The 18,115-nt window shown below is 53.7% G+C and overlaps 1 protein-coding gene and 1 long non-coding RNA gene across 3 annotated transcripts in view; both read left to right on the forward strand.

The window, feature by feature from the left end:
* Positions 1–6,910: 6,910 nt before the first annotated feature.
* Pde10a (phosphodiesterase 10A) overlaps positions 6,911–18,115 on the forward strand; it is a 311,016-nt gene continuing 299,811 nt past the window's right edge. Inside the window, exon 1 of one of the 2 annotated variants that reach the window (XM_070010313.1) lies at positions 6,911–7,106. Coding sequence is in view for 1 of the 2 variants with exons in the window: in XM_070010310.1 (XP_069866411.1) it covers positions 8,163–8,268 (106 nt within the window). In the remaining variant the exon portion in view is untranslated. Of the gene's footprint in view, positions 7,107–7,923; positions 8,269–18,115 lie in introns of those variants that run through there. The other variant, XM_070010310.1, reaches the window with a different exon arrangement.
* On the forward strand, positions 8,906–14,151 carry LOC138819116 (uncharacterized). Its single transcript, XR_011369319.1, has 4 exons — positions 8,906–10,602; positions 11,163–11,240; positions 12,494–12,587; positions 12,686–14,151. It is a non-coding gene; the product is annotated as an uncharacterized lncRNA (long non-coding RNA).

Genomic DNA, 18,115 nt, shown 5'->3' on the forward strand with positions numbered 1-18,115 from the left:
CTTAATAATGGCATGGTTACCAATAAGAAGTAATTGAAAATGTTTTTGATCCGTTTGTTCCTTGTGTGCGTACTAGTTAAAATCCTGGCATTTCTCAATGGAAAATTCCAGGTTTGTAAGAGACGCCAACATTTTAAAGCTTACTGTTGAGAACCATCTCAAATCTGGGAGCAACAACTTCACAGCTTTCCATGACATATGTATTTGTTCTCCGCATAAGAAAACCTCAGCGTTGAGTTGTTTCTGAGACCATGGGGGGAGGAAATTCGAAGATGAAAACACTTAATAACCGAGATGATGAGCATTTCCAACTCTCTCCAGCTTGGCGCTGCTTACAGATCACATGAGAAAGTACTTTGTTCCCAATGGATTGAGTAATTGGACACCAGGTGGTCCAGATGTTCCTTCATACAATTTACTTGGGAGACAGGAGAAGATGTGTTTGGGGGCGGGGGGGGGGGGCTTCCAAAGAGTCAAAGGTGAAAGTGATAAGGGCCTAGCTCAGATGGGGGTGCCGAGGAGGCGGACTGGAGAGACGGGTCCTGGAGCGCAGATGTGGTAGGCGGTGATGGTGGCCAGGTCGGAGGGAGAAGACCACTGTGTATGCAGCAGCTCCCAGTGGACACAGGGAGCACTGGGGCAAGAGGGGGCAGAGGTGGTGGTCCGCTCCAGGCAGGGTTGGGAACTGTGAGTTTGCCTTGAGTTGCAGGAGCTGTGCGCACATCTGGCTGGTTCTGTCCACAGCATGGCCAGCAAGCCCTGCCGCTGCCAGCGTAGCCGGGGCAGGCCCTAGGCCAGGACAGGCTGCCATCCTAAATTTGATCTTTTAGTTATCTTTAAGTAGCTGTACAAAGGAGTTGCTATTTGACAAAGCAGTTTATGAAGACAATGTATCTTGATTAGATCACCCCTTTCAACAGCCTCCCCCACCCCCCCTCCTACCCACCCCCTTGATTTTGTAGATACACACTGGATTCTTGTCTGCAGTCCCCCTTCTCTTCGTTCATCAACTCTCTTCCCTTGACCCCGCCTTACCTCTTTCAAGTACCCACTCTCTGTGTTTCATGGTGCTGAGCTTTGGCTTTCTATGGAATTGTAGTATTGGGATCTCCCTTGAGTCTACCCCATTTCAGTGAATACATTTGGATACCCTTGCATACCATTCAACATGTTTACTTTTGAGTTTGTAAGCTAAATCTAGCTTACAAATCTAAGATGGTAGGCTGCCCTCTTAGATCCAGGGCTTTGAAGTCTTTGATGAAGCTGAATTTCAAAATGACACCTTCTCAATATACATTCCTTCCACTTTCCAATTTCGTGTCTTCTTTCCCCTGCCTGGGGGTGGACCCTCTTTCTTTCCTGGATGAACACGAGGCGGCAGTCGTGGCAGCCACACACCGAACGCTCTCTTCCTTCAGAAGCTTTCTGTGTTTGCCAACTAAGTTCAGAGTCATTAGTTTATATATCATGAAAAGACAAAAGGAAAAGATTCTTAAGGGAAAAAAAATCATGAATCAAAGGTGGCTGGTCTTGAATCTCCCAGGGGGAAAAGATGATCTTAGGCTTTAAAGAACCGTGATGGATTTCTCTGTTAAGAATTCCATCCTCGACTCATTTTTATCTAGTTCAGCCCTTCACAAAGAGACATGGCGCTTCCCTCCTCCCTCCCTCACCCTGGCTGCCAACTTCACAGAAGTTATACAAAGGACCAGAGTGTGGAGACCACAGTGAGGCTTCCAGGTAGTAGCTTCTCGTTTTATAAAGGACAAGATCGGAGAGGGGAATAGACTTGTAGAGTGAAAAAGAGAGTTAGTAAGTGGAGAGACTAGAGAATCTAGGACTCCAACCATCCCAGTGAAGCGTTCATCCCCCTCTATCACTATCTTGGAAAGTCGGCACAGCTTAGAGACTCATGGGAGACCGACAGATGGGGAAATGTGTCATAGGTAGAAATGCTTCATGAAAAATCACAGAGGATCTGCATTGTTCAAAAATGTCCAGGTTATAATAGATAAGGAACGACTCTGGAAATGATCCAGGTTGAAGGAGTGTAGGCAAAGATAAAGACTGCATGCCCTCCTGGGGTGACATCTCAGAGTCATGAATGCACCCATCAACCAAGCAGATTAACAGTACTGTATTGATGACATTAATTTAATGTCAATGAAAACACATACTGGGCATGCTCCAGTGATTAAAGTACTAGACAGCCCAGGCTCTGGTGACGTGAATGGGGTCAAGGTTAATGAGAGTGGAATCTGGTACCAGCTGTCAGGGGAACTGTTTCTACTATGTGTACCTTGCAACTTTCTTTTGGCAAATTTGAAATTAATTCAAAATTTAAAGCACAGAGTGTACACAATGAAATCTAAGTAGATGGATGTAGTTAGGATAACTTATCTAACCTACTTCTGGAACAGAACAGACATAATTAATGTTTGGTTTAATGTCTTAAAGAAATACACGGCTACACGCCGGGCGCTGGTGGCTCACGCCTGTAATCCTAGCTACTCAGGAGGCTGAGATCTGAGGATCGCGGTTCAAAGCCAGCCCGGGCAGGAGAGACCGTGAGACTCCTATCTCCAATAAACCACCAGAAAACCGGAAGTGGCGCTGTAGCTCAAGTGGTAGAGCGCTCGCCTTGAGCTGAAGAGCTGAGGGACAGCGCTCAGGCCCAGAGTTCAAGCCCCACGACCGACAAAAAAAAAAAAAAAAAAAAAAAAGAAATACACGGCTACAAAAAAAAATCCATGACCTCTTGGCTTTGTTGCATAGCTTGTCCTTTTTTTATCTTTTTTATTTTTTAATATATTTTTATTGTGAAAATACTGTACAGAGGGGTTACAATTACATGGGTAAGATAATGAGCACATTTCTTATCAAGCATTGTAGCTGCCTGCTTTGTTTCCCCTTCCCATCCCTTCCCATCCCCCTCCCATCCCCCCCAACCAAAGTTGTAAAGTTCATTTTTCTTGTCCTCCTTTTTTCCATTCATGAGTATTTGGGACTGTGGGGCTGGACTCTAGGTAAGTTCATGTTCCTTCCAATTATTACTGAAATGACTGCTCAGCTGATGAGTGCAGTGTGTTATCTTAGTCCTTATCATGCGGCTGTCTCAGAGTGCTGGGGGCTGGGAAGTTTATGAAGCACAGATGTTGACATCCTGCAGTCCTGGAGGAATCCCAGGTGTCAGTGCCGTCCTTGGAGAGGATGCTGCTCCTGCATCTCATGGCAGAGGAGGGAGGGGAAGCCTGCTCCTGCTCAGATCCGCTGGCCGGCCTGCTCCAGCCGGCTCCACTCAGGGGCGTAGTGCCTTGGCTACCTAAACACCTGGCCTCCTGCCAGCTCCCTCCAACCCCACTTAGCTGGGGATGGCGTTCCCAGCACAGGCGTGGAGGTGGAGTGCCTGCTCCGTTCTTCTGTCAGTGATGTTGATGAAGTACACTTATTTCTTCAGCTGCTGTGTGTCTCCGGTCCTTTGGGATGGGACTTGATGCTGCATGTATCTGAAGATCTCTGGTCTCAGAGTGGGAAGAATCTGAGCCACAAAGGGGAAGGAAAAGCTCTGCCCACATCCCTGCGAGCAGCTCCTCCACAAGCAAAGCCCTTTCTCCAGGCCCTCCCAAGTCTCCTCCTGCCTCCCACCTTTACAGAACTCCTCAAGGGAATCCTTTAGGAGGCATGCATGTGTCTGTGGAGGGGGTGAGGGAGGAGCTGGGGCGTGCTGGCTGCGTGTGTGGCTGCTGGACACGGTGCCCTGGCAGGCTGGACACATCATACAGCACTTCTCAGGGGAGCTGGCCTGGAAAGGGACTCCCCCCCCAGATAATGTAAGAGTATTCTTCTCACGAGGGCCTACCGTCTGCTGCAGAGGGACAGTGTTGTTTCCTGTTAACTGGTGTGTCGTGAGATTTCATGTACATTCCTCCAACCGTGGTCTTACTGAGGCCCTCTCGGTCATGTAGAAGGTTTGCAGATAGGCCAGCTCCGCCCTTACCTGGTGATGTGATCTCACCTCTTTCTCGAATCTCTTCAAGGCCTTCGGGTACAGTTCCAACTCTTCAGCCTGGCCTGAAAGCCTTTCAACACCTGCTGCCCGGGGGCCATGTGGCTGGCATCCTTTGCTCTCCCCCTGCGAGCTCTCCTCTCCTGGGTTCTGCACCCCTGCATCCCATGCTTCTGACAACCTGAACGCCCCAGTGGGGCCAGTCCCCTCCAGCTCCCCTCCAGGTCTCCTCCACCATTTTCCTGAGGGCAGGACATGTGTGGCATCCCACCCCGTGCCTTGGGGAGGGCCTGCTCTTCAGGGCAGCGTGTGTGGGCCCTGAGCTCGGTGGGTGGCTGAGTTCATGGGCTCATACTTTGGGTGCTCCGGAGCCTCAGAGACTGGAATTTTCCCTCGCCAGGTGGGAAGGGTGTCACAGGACGTAGGAAGAGCAGTGTGCATCCAGAAGCGCCTCTCCTGGGCCGCTGTGGCTGTCCTTAGGCTCACACCGAAAAGAAACAGCAAGAAAAAGGGAAGGGAAGAAGGAGAGATGGAAGAAAGTGAGCAGATTCCTGTGTTTCTCAGGCATCACCAGAGAGAAGGCAGTGGTCTGGGGCAAAGACTTTCCCATGCTCCTACAGACATAAAAATGTGCACGTGTGTGCTTTAAGTTAGCGGACCGCGAACCTTCTGCCTGCATCTCCCAGATGTGCATGGCTATGAGAGGGAAGGACTTCTGAAAAACTGGAGTGGTTTTCACACAACTGTAAGCCAGGGAGACAGTGCCCATCACAGGATGCGGACATGGTGAGGGAGGCAGAGCCAGGGCCTGAGGTGGGGGAGACAGGCGGGGCAGGAAGGGGAACACGGGTGCTATTCCAGCCCCTGGGGAGGGCCTGGCAGCTGCCAAGGCTTTGGAGGAGAGGCGCCAGGTGCCCCCAAGATTGTCCGTGAGGACACAGGAGAGGGGAGGGACCAGAGGGGCCAAGCCAGTGTTTCCAGGGTCTGCAGATCCTCCCAGGACTTTGGCTGTGTCTGGGTGGGGTGGGTGGGGTGAGCCTCTCTACTCTTCCCAGGGCATTCCTGGCCCCTGCACCAGGTACAGGCCGAGGAGGGAGGTGGCGGGCGGAGTCAGGTAGGTCAGTGGGGGTAGTGGAGAGTGCTGGCTGAGGCCTGAGAGACACTCAGGGCCAGCAGGGCAGAGGAATGGGGGTGTGAGGAGGGAGGGGCCAGCTTCAGTTCAATGGCTTTGGTCTAAGGGCCTTGAGGGGCAAGGGGAGACCAGGGCTGCCATAGGGATGGAGTAGAACCTCCACTGGCCAGGTTGTTTGGGGGTCCCCTAGGCTCCCAAGGGAGCTGTTGGCTGTCCTGAGTTGGGAGCTTAGGGGACAAGTCTGAGCTCAATGGAAAATGCCAGAGTCCTCCAGCGCTGAGGCAGCCTTTCAATACAATGCCCCTCCCCCCCAGCCTGGCTACTAGGGGCTGGCCTACAGCCCAGCACAGAGCAGCCTGGGGCTGAGGGTCGGCAAACCTAGGCCCGGCCTGGACAGCAGGCCCGAAGGACCCGGCCCCGACCCAGACCCAGACCTAGACCTAGACTCAGACCCAGACCCAGACCCAGACCTAGACCCAGGCCCAGACCCAGACCTAGACCCAGACCTAGACAGAGCCAGACCCAGACCTAGACAGAGACTTAGACAGACCCAGACCCAGACCCAGATCTAGACCCAAACCTAGACCTAGACCCAGACCCAGACCTAGACAGAGACCTAGACAGACCCGACCCAGACCTAGACCCAGACCCAGCAGCGTGTGGGGTGGAGGGGGGGCGCGGATGGGGGCCTAGGCGGGCAGAGCCAGGGGCTCTGTCTGTCTGTCGGGCTGCCTGTTGGTCCTGTAGGGAGTGGAGGGGGAGGAGCTGGCGGTAGGGGTGGCGTCAGGCCCGTGGGTGCCGGGGAGGCCGAGGGAGCGGCGCCCTTCCTGCCGTGGCCACACCTGTGGGCGCCCATCCACAGCGCGGTCTGCACTTTGGGGTTCTGAGGGCGCCAGCCACGCGCCCCCTCCCCGTCCTCCCCACCCGCCCGCACGGCGCCGGGCTGGGGGGCGGGGTCCGGGGTTAGGGTTAGCCCGGCACAGGAAGGGGTGACCCCGCTCCCCCTCCCAGCCACCGCGCTGCTGAAGGGGGGTCGCGGCCCCGCCCGGTGGGGGCCGAGCTACGCGGCCCAGCACCCCGAGGGGCAGGGGGACACCAGTGACAACACAGGCCCGACTCCCCGAACTGGGGTGGGCGGGGAGGCCCGGCGGGCGCGGGCGGCCCCGCGGGAAGAGGCGGTCCCCGCGTCCATTCACGGTGGCTGCAGGCGAATCTGTGAATGGGAAGAGGAAAGGCCCTCCGTTCCGCCTCCCCCCGCCCTCCCCTCCCCCTACCACGGCGGGGGGGGGCGGGAGTCTGGCTGGAGACTGCGCTATTTATAACCCGGGGCTGCGGGGCGCGGAGGCGGCCGACCCCCCCCTGCGGCCCGCCCCGCCCCGCGCCGCTGGCGGCCGGCAGGTGCGGGGGCGCCGGCGGCGGGGGCGGCGAGGTCCGGCGCTGACGTGCGAGCCGCGCGGGCGCCCGGCTGCTCCGCAACGAGGCTGCGGACGTCATCGCCGCCTGCGGGACGCGGGAGGGGCCCGCGCCGCGCGGCTTAAAGGAAAACTCTCTAAGTTGCGGCGGCGGAGCGTGGCGCGGGCGCACGCGCCCCCGGCCGGCCGGACCCACGCGCGCTCGGCTCCGGTGCGGGGTCGGAGGGGCGGCCGCCGGCGGGGGGGCCGGGCCGGAGCCCGGAGCCGCCGGAGGAGGAGGATGGCCGGAGGAGGGCTTGGGGGGCTCGGCCTTGGCGAGGTGGGCGGCGCGGAGCCGCGGCGCCCCGGGCCCCGGGATGCGCCCGCCGCACGGAGCGAGGCACAAGGACACCCGGCGCTCGAACTTGGGCCGCCCTGGCCCGGAAACACGTCTGCGCGGCTGTCCGCGGGGCCCGGGACCCTCGGCCGGGGCTGGCCGCTCCGCACCGCCTGGCTCGGATCCACGCGGCGGGCGGCGGGGAGGAGTGAGCGCCCCGGCCCCGGCGCGCCTCGGCGGGTGAGTTCGGTCCTCGGACCTGGCCTTTCCAGTAACTTCACCGCCGCGGCTTCCCGTCCTGAAGACCGCACAACTTCCTTAGCGGGGCGAGCGAGCGGTGTGTGTGCGAGCGCGCGTGTGCGCATGAGTCTGATTGGGGACGGCGTGGCGAGTGGCAGCCGCTCGCGCCCCGGGCGCTCCTCGGGGTTCGAGGTCCCGTCGGTGGCCCAGCCCCGCGCGACCCGGCCCGGAGGCGCATGTGCCCGGGGAGGTGCCGGTGCCCAGCCTGGCCGCGGGTACCCAGGGAGGCGCGGGGAGGCGCGGAGAAGCGCGGGTGCCCGGGGAGGCGCAGGGAGGCGCGGGTGCCCGGGGAGCGCGGCCGCGCGCCCGGGCTGGGGGGCGCCCTCCCCCTCCCCTGTCATCGTCCTCAGCCCCCCCATCCGCTTCTTCGCACAGACTCTGTGAAGTGATGGGGCCCAGCTGCCAGGCCTGAAAGTGGCACTCTTTTGCCGTTGACAGTGTTTTGTTTTCCTCATTTTACCCAGTTTTCCCTTCTATCCATTGAGCCCCCCCCCCCCCCGCCAGAAGACGCTGCTGGCTCCCAGCTGGAGTCGGGGTGCTCCAGCCCCAGCGCCCCTCCCGGGGTCCGGGTCCGGGTCCGGGGAGCTTTGGTGCTGATCTCTGCGTCCCCTCGGTCCACCCCGGGAGTTGAAGGAGGAAAAAGGAAGGAGAGGAAGGAAGGGAGAGAGAGAGGGAGGGAGGTGTATGTGGGGGGGGAGAGAGAGAGGGGAGAGGGAGAGGGAGGGGGGGGAGAGGCGCAACCAGCCCCAGACACCGGGCCGCACTGATGGCAGTGGCTGTGGGGTTTGGGCTCCGCTCCCAGCCCGGCCCCTCCTGCCTGCCTGCCACTCCACCATCCCTTCCCCTCGTCCCCTCCGCCGCCCCCCCTGGCCTCTCCCCCACACCCCCTTCCGAGCCCCCGAGCCCCCTCCTCTCCCCCTAGCCCCTTCACCCCCCTCTCCAAGTGGGGTGGGCCAGGGGGTGGGGAGCGCCGAGCCCCAGCCCGGCCGGGCGGAGATGTCGAAGAAACGCAAAGCCCCGGAGGGTGGAGGAGGTGGAGGAGAAGCCCGGCTCCCCGGCGAGGAGCCCCCTGCCCGGCTGCGGGGCGGCAGCGAGGACCCAGGTAGGGGGGGGACGCGCGGGACGGAGGGGCTGGGGGGGGCTGCTCAGGAATGCCCGGCTCTCCTCCCCTCCGAGGGAGGCAACTCTGCACACTTTGCCCCCGGCCCGGGAAGCCGGGGTGGGGTGGGGATGAGCAGACTCGGCTGGGACCCAGCTCCGTGGGAACTTGGGGCTGGGCGGATGCGGAAGGGGCTGGGGTGGGGGGGAACGTGGGGTGGGGAGGTGCGGGGGGGGGCAGTCAGCCAGGAGGTATCCCTCCCTGCCTGCCTTGTCGGGGCATTGGCCAGAAAGCCTGCCCTCTGGATGGAGGGATGGATGGAGGGAGGGAGGGAGGGATGGAAGGATGGAGATGGAGGGAGGGAGGGAGGGAGGGAGGGACAGAAGGCCTGCCTGATGTCTGGGTACAGGACCCCATGTCTGAAGGAGGGGCTGGCCATGCCCCGTGGCTCCAGCGGCTGTGTGTGTGGGGGGGGGCAGCAGGGAGGGCCAGGGCCTTGGAGCTTCTCCCAGGCAGGGTTGGTTGCGTCATGAGTGTAGAGGCCCTGCACAGGCAGGACCCTCTGCTGCGTCTTCAAGTTGGACGTGAGGGGGAAGCAGATGGCCTGGGGACTTCTCTGCCTGGGGGGCCGGGGAAAGAGGGGACATTTCTTCTGGAAGCACAAATGAGTCTTGGGCATCCGATTTTCACGTAGAAGAAACCCCAGCCGACACCTTTTATTTCATTCAAGGCCTTCCGGATTTGCTTAGAAGTAGGCCCAAATGAAGTAGATATGTTTTTTTGTGGACTATAGTTAAAATGCAAAGGGAAAAAGAACGGGATGGGAAGGTTTTGTTGCTGGCCAAGCTGTGAGAATTAGGAGGTAGGAAGGTATGTGTGTGTGTGTTGTGTGTGGGGGGTGATCCAGGCCTAGGGGTTTTGGTTGGTTAGAAGAGCAGTTGCTCTGTGTGCCAGCTTTTCCTCCGGCAGCCAGCTGGTGGCCTTGCTGGTGGCAGGGCCGGTGCACATCAGGGCGGGTGATGGGTGTCTCAAGTCACTGGGCTCCGCCGTGGCAGCCCAGGGAGTCACTGCCGTCACCCCTGTGCCCTGCCACGGGGGCCCGCCACAGAAGGGACTGGGGTTGGCTGCCCCTGGGCAGTGCAGGTCGGCTGTGGGAGCAGCTGCTGGGCACGGGGCTGCCCTCTTCCCTTTGAAGCCATGGCCTGGTTCTGACTTTTGCTCAGTTGCGCTTTTACAGTGAAGCCGGGGCATTTCTGACATGAGTTTTTTTTTTTTTAATTGGGAAAAAGATATTAAGAAGTTCAGATAATGCAAATGGCTGTACTTGTAAAGGTTGGTACTTTTCCATCCCTGGGGGGATAATTTGTCTCCAGATCCGTGAGCGCCACATGCAGTGTCGGTTTTGCTCCGGGCAGCTCTGTAAAGTGACGTGCTTTTCCATGTGGACCAAGAAACTAAGGTAGTCAATAGAAATGAATATTACTATTCAGATAAATATTATTCTGGATATACATTATGCTGTTTTCATAATTAATGATTGAAAGACTGTTATAAGGAAATAAATAGGAATTGTATTTTAATAAACATTTCCTCCCTTTTGTGGACCTATATGGCATTAGAAAGAACTAAAAAGCTGTGCTCTGGAGAAGAGGGAGAGCTATGTTGCCAGTAACAGACAATTCCTTCGGTCCCCAGGGAAGGGGTCTCTGCAGAGAATATTTTCTAAGTCAGAATATGCAGCAATAAGAACCTATATCCATATTGCTCAGGGATGAGCATCATTTTGAAATTATTGGTCAAATGGTTTTCTTTTTGAAAAGAACCCAAAAGGTCTAAAGATTTTCCTGTATCTCTAGCATTTGGTAAATAACAATTCTTTCTGGTGATTGTTGAGGACTGTGGGACTGCAAAGCACGGAGGTGTGTACCGTCACCCATGTGTTACTGTGGGTGCACAGCTCATGGCCGGCTGTGTTTGTGACCATCCTTGGACAACAGGAGAAAGGAAACCCCCCGGCACCTGCCTTGTCCTCAGTCTCAGCTCTGGCCACCAGGCCAAATGGACACTAGTCCCTCTGGAGCATAGATCTCGCTGACATTGAAACGCAGAGGACTTTGAGGTGGAAGCAGGTGTTTGTGCATTTCAGCCATGAAAGGTATTGGAAGAAGGCTCGTTCAGTGGTGTTCACTGGTTCTAAGATCGTCGGGCAGGAACTTGATCTGACCTCAAGTTTTACATGGCTGATATGGGCAGAGGACAGGAAGGAAGAGTGTGATGGAGACTTGAACAAAACTCACTGCTTTTCTCCATGTCCTCACCTACCACTAACCCCACCAGGTACTGGGGCCAGCCCATGTGTGTGGATGTGCTTGGGTGGTGGTATGGTGCTGCCACACTGGGTCGATACTATTTCCTTGGAGATGACTTCTGAGGGTTGTGGTAGGGTCATGAATGAGCCATTCTCACACATGGATGAGTTTGTTTTCTACTCTGACTTGGCGAGGTCCATCCTATTTGATGTGATTTTCCTACAGTATATCATCCAAGATTTGGCTGAACATTTCTTTGGATTTCTACTGAGGTTTTTTTGACAGGCGTGTGTGTGTGTGTGTGTGTGTGTGTGTGTGTGTGTGTGTGTGTGTGTGTGTGTGTGTGTGTGTGTGTGTGTGTGTGTGTGTGTGTGTGTGTGTGTGATGTGCAGTGAACCTCCTTGAGGACTTCAGCTAGCCTTATGCCCAGCATGGATGTAGATTATACTGATGGAGAATATTTACGTTTACGTGTAATGTTATACTTCTAAAGGTTTTTGTCTAAATAACTTAAATTTGGCCTGCAAATGGACAGTGCCAGTCACATTTATTTTTTGTTTCTACTTGTCTTCATTGCTTTGAACTTAGAAATAAATAAGAGTATGTCACAGTGTTAACCATGAAGATGAAGGAAATGTTGAAGGTTTCATGGGGAGTTTTTATGAGGTAAATACTTAATAATTGCATTTATTGATTTCATAACATGACAACAGTCTTCCACCTTTGTCTACTCTCTACGTATTTTTTCCTACTAGTCTCTTTTCAAAGCATTATTATTTACATGGAAACCTTGGTTTAATCACAGACCTCTGTCACTACTCTGCATTGAGATGTGATATCAAACCCGATCACTCCAGAGGTACTTATCATCATCATCTCCCGAAGTGTCTCTGAGGTCCAGATCCACAGTCTCCCACCCTCCCATCCCCTCTCCTCCCTTCTCCTTCCCTTCCCATCCCCTCTTTCTTTCTTTCTTTGATGGAGCTCAAGGCCTTGCATGTCATTCAACTTGTTTTGGTCATGGCCTGCACTCTACCCTTGAGCCATGCCTCAAACCCAATTAGAGATGGCATCTCAAAGACTTCTCCCTGGGCTGGCTTTGAAACTTGATGCTCCTGGTCCCAGCTTCCTAAGTAGCTGGGGTTACAGGCGTGAGCCACCCGCCCCCCCCCAAGATGGCCCTTGGATGCAAAATAATTTCAGTTACATAAAATTTAATGTCATGAGTCCAAGGGACTCAGATTTTGCATTTTTGGGATTTCTGGAACCAAATGAAACGTGTGGGCATCTACAGGTGCCTGTTCCACTGTCCCCTGAATTTGTGGCCAATTAAGTGGATGACCGCTTCTAACCACGAGCCTTCCTACTGTCAGAATAATTCTCATTTTTCACCTCCTATATTGATAATGTGTAGCTGGCCCTGGGGGAGTCTGGAACTGGAGGCGGAGAAGTCCATACCACAAAGCCGGTAGGAAGTGAATGTGTAGGTTGTTAACCACCCTACAGCTGCCCCATCCCCTAAAGTCATCTAAGGGTAACGTTCTTAATGGAGCTGAACAGATTCACCATTTTTAATCTGCTACGAAAAATATTTTGATATACATGAACGACTTACAATCAACATAATCATTACATTACATTAACTATCATTAAAGTGTGGGCATGACCCTTTGAAGAAGAAATCAGTGTCAAAGAGAACAATCACAGAAGCACACACTTAGAGTTTGATGGTAGAGTTACAGTTCAGACCTCTGGCTGGCTCTTGTGTTACTTTCTTGGGCCACAGAAAAGCCACTGTTACCATGTGGGCCGAAGAAGGAGTGGGAGGAAGGTGAGGTGTGGGGAAAGCAGCACAGGCGGAGGGGGATGAGGCGTGGGCTGTACTCTTGGATCTGACCACACTCCCCCGAATTGTTTAGTTGCTGTGGGGAGGATTCCTTGTGGAGCCCAGGCCAGCCCACAACTTGCCAACCTTGCCAACCTCCTGCCTCGGCCGCCTAGCACTAGGACGGGGTATGTGCTATCACGCTCACGTTTCTACCCTCCCCCAATTCACACAGGAAGGAAGTTCTCTCTAAGTTGAAGGCAGCCCTCTGTGCCTCTCTTCTCAGCTAACGCGTTAGATAACCTTGGCGGTCCAGTTCTGTGACGGGATGAAGGATGAATGAGCGATAACGGCACCCCAGTCTAACGGGTAACCCACACCCACAAGAGAAGCAAAGCAAGGGGTCTCTCACGAATGTGAGAGGCCAGGAAGAGGACACTGTCTGCAGAGTGGACCATCTGAAGAGCTGGGAGCCAGGAGAAAAGCTTGTTCTGGAACTGGCAGAAGCTCTGAGTGTCATGGAGGAAGAACACGTCTGGCCTGTCGTCTAGAACAACCAGCTTACATTATAAAGAGGCAAAGCCTATGTTAGTGTTCTCCGCGGCTCCAGAAACACACACCAGTTTCACCCCTCTTCCCTCCAACACAGAACTGGACTGGGGGAAGCCATGTAATAACCAAGCTGCTCCTCTCTCTTCTTCAGCCAGACTCAACAGTACAAAAGGACATTTGCATCTCAGGTCAACAGAAATTATCTTCACTTTGTGAGCTAGAGGAGCACTTTCAATAAAAAGAAACCCTCAACCATCACACACACACACACACACACACACACACACACACACACACACACACACAATGAGCTCTCATACCAGGTAAAATGTCAGGAGCAGGTGCGTGGATGTGTAGTATGCCTTCTGCCATACACCTGGCCATGAGGCTGCTGGGTTCCCAGGCTTGTATGAGGCTAAGTGAAGCTGGAGACAACCCTGTGTTACACAGAATGTGCATGTGATATCCTGCACACACATGCACCTTTACATGTTTCTCTATGTGTATCTTGTACTTTATTGACTTACATATAGCTTGGGTATTTATCAGAATATACAGATCTGTTTATAATTTTTGTCTGTGTAATACTTTATAGTATTCTAAGGTACAATGTACTGTAATTGGCTTAATTACTCCTTTTTAATATTAAATAATACTCAACATACTAGTATTTTTTTTAATCTCATACCAGGTAAAATGTCAGGAGCAGGTGCGTGGATGTGTAGTATGCCTTCTGCCATACACCTGGCCATGAGGCTGCTGGGTTCCCAGGCTTGTATGAGGCTAAGTGAAGCTGGAGACAACCCTGTGTTACACAGAATGTGCATGTGATATCCTGCACACACATGCACCTTTACATGTTTCTCTATGTGTATCTTGTACTTTATTGACTTACATATAGCTTGGGTATTTATCAGAATATACAGATCTGTTTATAATTTTTGTCTGTGTAATACTTTATAGTATTCTAAGGTACAATGTACTGTAATTGGCTTAATTACTCCTTTTTAATATTAAATAATACTCAACATACTAGTATTTTTTTTATTTTGACTGTCTGGGACTTGAACTTGGGGCCTAGGTGCTGTCCTGAGCCTCTTCATGCTCAAGACTAATGGTCTACCACTTGAGCCGCAGCACTACTTCTGGCTCTTTCTGAGTAAGTTATTGGAGATGAGTTTCACAGACTTTTCTTCTTGGGCTGGCTTTGAACTGCGATCCTCACATCTCACCCTCCTGAGTAGCTAGGATTACAGGCGTGAGCCACCAGTGCATGGTGGCAAACTAGTCTTTTGCGTCAATAAATACTGTTGTAACAAGCAACCATAGGGTACTTTTTCAGTATGTGCATATTTTTATTTGTTGTTATTCGAGTTGGGTCAAAGATGTGATAGCATTTTGAACACCAAATCCCAATTTGCCCACAGCTGCCTCCATTTCTTGGGCAGCTTGACCTGCAGTTCTCAGAGATACCTGCCTCAGAGATTCATGTATGTCCGCTCCTCAGATCAATGGATAGAGCTCTCCAATTTCAAATAGTCGCAGCCACAGGGTGATCATCCCTGTGATGGATTTTAGGGTTGAAACTATTTTTTTCCTTTCCTCTGGTTAAAGCAGATATTGGATGGCGGGTTGGTGTCAGATGTTGATTGTCATTGGTTGGGTTGGAAGCACCGAGGAGATGAGTAACATGCACTTGGCCTGTGTCTGTGGGAGCGTGAAGCATAAGGGGAGGGGCTGTGTTATCCCACAATCTGGGAACCCTCGATGGAATGAAAGAAAAATCCCGTGAGCTCAGGAATTCTCTCTCTGCCTCTTGGCTGCCAGGGTATGAGCTGCTCCACACCGCTACACCTGCCCACCATGACAGACTGACGCTTTGAAACTGTGTAGATAAATCAGTCAGCCTACCAACTAACCAGCCCGCCAACCAACCAATCCGTCAATCAGTCCTCCCTCCCCCCGTCAGGTGGTCAGTCTTTCAGGTGTTCGGTCACAGGGATATTAAGACTGGCCAGTGCAGTCTGGCGTTGTGTTTTGCCCATCTCTGCTATGATACATAGACACGGGTTTGTAATTTTGCTATACAATATACATCTAGGGAATTAGGGTCATGCTGGCAAGAGAACTGTTATTAAAAATTGTATTATTTTAACACAGGATATTGGTATTCTTTCTAGGAGATACCTAAAATTTTAGTTCATATAACTACATAGCATGTTGAATTCTTATGTAATTACAGCCCCAAGTTTGGAGTTTATGCCTTTTATGTATTTCTCATGTTTGGAGGCTCCTGGTTTGTTTTTCAGTTAGGATGTACACTCACGAAGGCCAGTGAGACGTTTACTAATGTGCTCATGCGTGGTTTCACCTGGGTACTGATTCCTCTCTCCCCCACTATTCTACCCTTCCATGTCATTATGCCACTATGTAGTGGGACCACAGTAGTTCCTTACTGAATGAAATGAGCATTTCTGTGAAACCATTTCAGTGGCGGAGCAGTCAGTCTTCCAGTGTCCCTTTTGATTGCACAGTGGGCGAGGTGCCTGGGGAGGGCGGGGTTTAGGGCATTGCCCTGCCCACCGGCCCTCCTGGCCGCACTTGAGGCAGGGTCCGAGTGATTGATGCACCCCTCTGGAGCCCGTGTCCTACAAGGCCTTAGGGCAGCGACCAGAGCTTGGCTTGGCAGGCCGCCTTTTGGCAAGAGTGGGCTTCCCTATCGGCCTGTTCTTGTCCCTCCCAGGCATGGAAAACTAGGGGCCATGTTCCCCAGGTCACGGGCAGGGGTTGAGGGCCATCCTCAGCATTTTTAAGGTTTGTTTTTTTCTTTATGTCAGGGCTGACTGAGAAATATGAAATGAGAGACCAGAGGCTTGCTGTGGCTGGGAGGTGGGACTCAAGCGGGTGCACTTAGTCAGGGCCTCAGGAAGTCTAGCTAGAACCGCAGCAGGGTTCTCATCCTGAAGTCGAGTCATTTCCCACAGTTTGTCAAAGTTAATAACCCAAAGGGAGGCCGCCTGTAATCCAGCCAAAGGCGCTGAATCATCTGTGCAAGCGGCCATTGTGACCCTCAGCTGTGTCTATCTGATATGGCCAGGAAGGGTCCTGTCTGGGGACCGCCTCCGTTCCCACGGGCACGGTGGTAGCTGTGGCCTGGGTCTCATCCCCATGAGCCTGAGCAGCCTGGTGGACTCACTCACACTCCTCCATGGTAAGAGCAGAGGAGAGGATAACGTGGAGGTCATGCCAGGCAAGCTCACAAGCCTGGGTCAGATAGCGAAACTCCCTGATAAAGGTGGACGGGTCACTGGAGAAAGACCCCAGGCTAGCCTCAGTCTGAGATAGACCAGGTCATCTGCCCCAGCCACCGCGCGCAGGGAAGCAAATGTTCCAGTGGTCTTGTCTGGGCGTGAGTTCGGCCAGCAACGGGGAGGGAAAGCTGAGGCAGGGGTTGGGACAGGGCAGGAAGGGCTTTGTGGATCAGAAACAGGTCCCAGTGTGGGGTCAGGTAGTGCATAAGGCAGGGGACATGGCACAGGTGGGGAAGATAACAGAGTCAAGATGGTCAGGAGAGGGGGAGAGCTTTTGGTGGGATCTTGCCACATGAGCAAGATCTGGGGTGAGGGACAGGAGAGAGAGGGAGGGACGGAGCCTAAGGAGAAGAATCCCTGCATGTCAGGAACCTTGGCTCACTTTTCTGTCCACTCACAGAATTTGCAGAGATTGGTGAATATATTGAAACTGAAAGTCCCATTTTCAGGCCAGCGCGGCTGGTTGTCCAGCTGGTACACAGGCCATTCCCGGTTACAGAGGAAGATTAAGGTCAGCTCTGAGGCCTAGAGGTTTGAGGTTAGCCAATAAGCAACCCAGGGGAGTGTGTGGGTCTGGTTTGGAATTTTGGTTTCCCATGGTGCCCAAGCAGCCCGGGGTAAAACTAAGGCTGAAGAAGGCATCCCTGCCTTAGCCAAAGAGTTATCAAATAAAAACGGGGTGACAGAGAAGACCAGCATCCCTGATCGATCTCAGCACCAAGGCCAAAGACCGGAGCGAGACTCGGGCATGAGCGTACGTGACTTTTATGGACAGAAACAGAAGGAACCAAGTTCCCAGAGAGCAGCACACCCTGAGACAAAGGGTAAGGACTCACCCAGTCTGAATGTGGTGGATGTGCAGAAGGCCGGGCTGAGGTCCTGGTCTGATGGAAAGAGGAGGAGGAGGAGGAGGAGGAGGAGGAGGAGAAGAGAGAGAGAGAGAGAGAGAGAGAGAGAGAGAGAGAGAGAGAGAGAGAGAGAGAGAGAGAGAGAGAGAGAGAGAGAGAGCGCCCTCCGCTGGGTTTACACAGATGTCCAATAATATCCCAAGCCACTAGGTGGCCGTCCATGGGATATGCACCGCTTACAGAGGCAAAGGCCACCAGGTCTTTTCAGGTGGCTGTTTAGGCCAAAGTAAGCTCTGTGCTCCCGATGGAGGAGGCCTCTGGAAAGGAGGAAGGGAGAGAGAGGCCCAGAAGGGGCACTGCCATCGGTCACCCTAGAGGGAAGCAAAGCACCTTCCAGGCTCCGCACCAGATGTCAGGTTTCAGGCGAGGAAAGAACACGCAGGAGGAGGTAAATGTGAATAAAAGTGTATTGGGGTACGCCCCCAGCGAACTCCCCGGTTGGTATCAGAGAGGTTGCACAGGGTCTGGTTGTCACATGCAGGATTGATATGGCCGAGGTCAGCAGGAACTTTTAGCACCTAACTTGTTTTGCAGGTTTGAGTGATTTCAGGCTAGTACCCCGAAGAACGGTTGGGACGGTGGTGTATAAGGAAGTGGCTTTTCTCGGCTGCCTCTGCTCTCCAGTGGCCTGGCATATACTCAGCTGTGAACGTTTTCATTCACGAGGGAAACTCTGCTCTGACATGAAACATACGGGAGTCATTACAACACAGAGTTGCATACCTGTAAAAGTCTGTTTTCCGGTATGAGTCTGGATTTTCTGGTATGAGCACCGGGTAAGGATGGTCAAAAGGGGAGCAGCAACGTGTCCCCTTTTCCTCTGCCCACACCTGGGTCAACAGATCACAAAGGCCACGGGCGCTTCCCTTGGTGTCAGTTGGAGTCAAATGCCCACAAGCTCAAGCCAGTGCCTGAGAACCCTCAGCCTGCTCAGGTGCAAGCTGC

Source organism: Dipodomys merriami, unplaced genomic scaffold (assembly GCF_024711535.1).
Source record: "Dipodomys merriami isolate MVZ:Mamm:240054 unplaced genomic scaffold, mDipMer1.0.p SCAF_8, whole genome shotgun sequence".
Lineage (NCBI taxonomy): Eukaryota > Metazoa > Chordata > Mammalia > Rodentia > Heteromyidae > Dipodomys > Dipodomys merriami.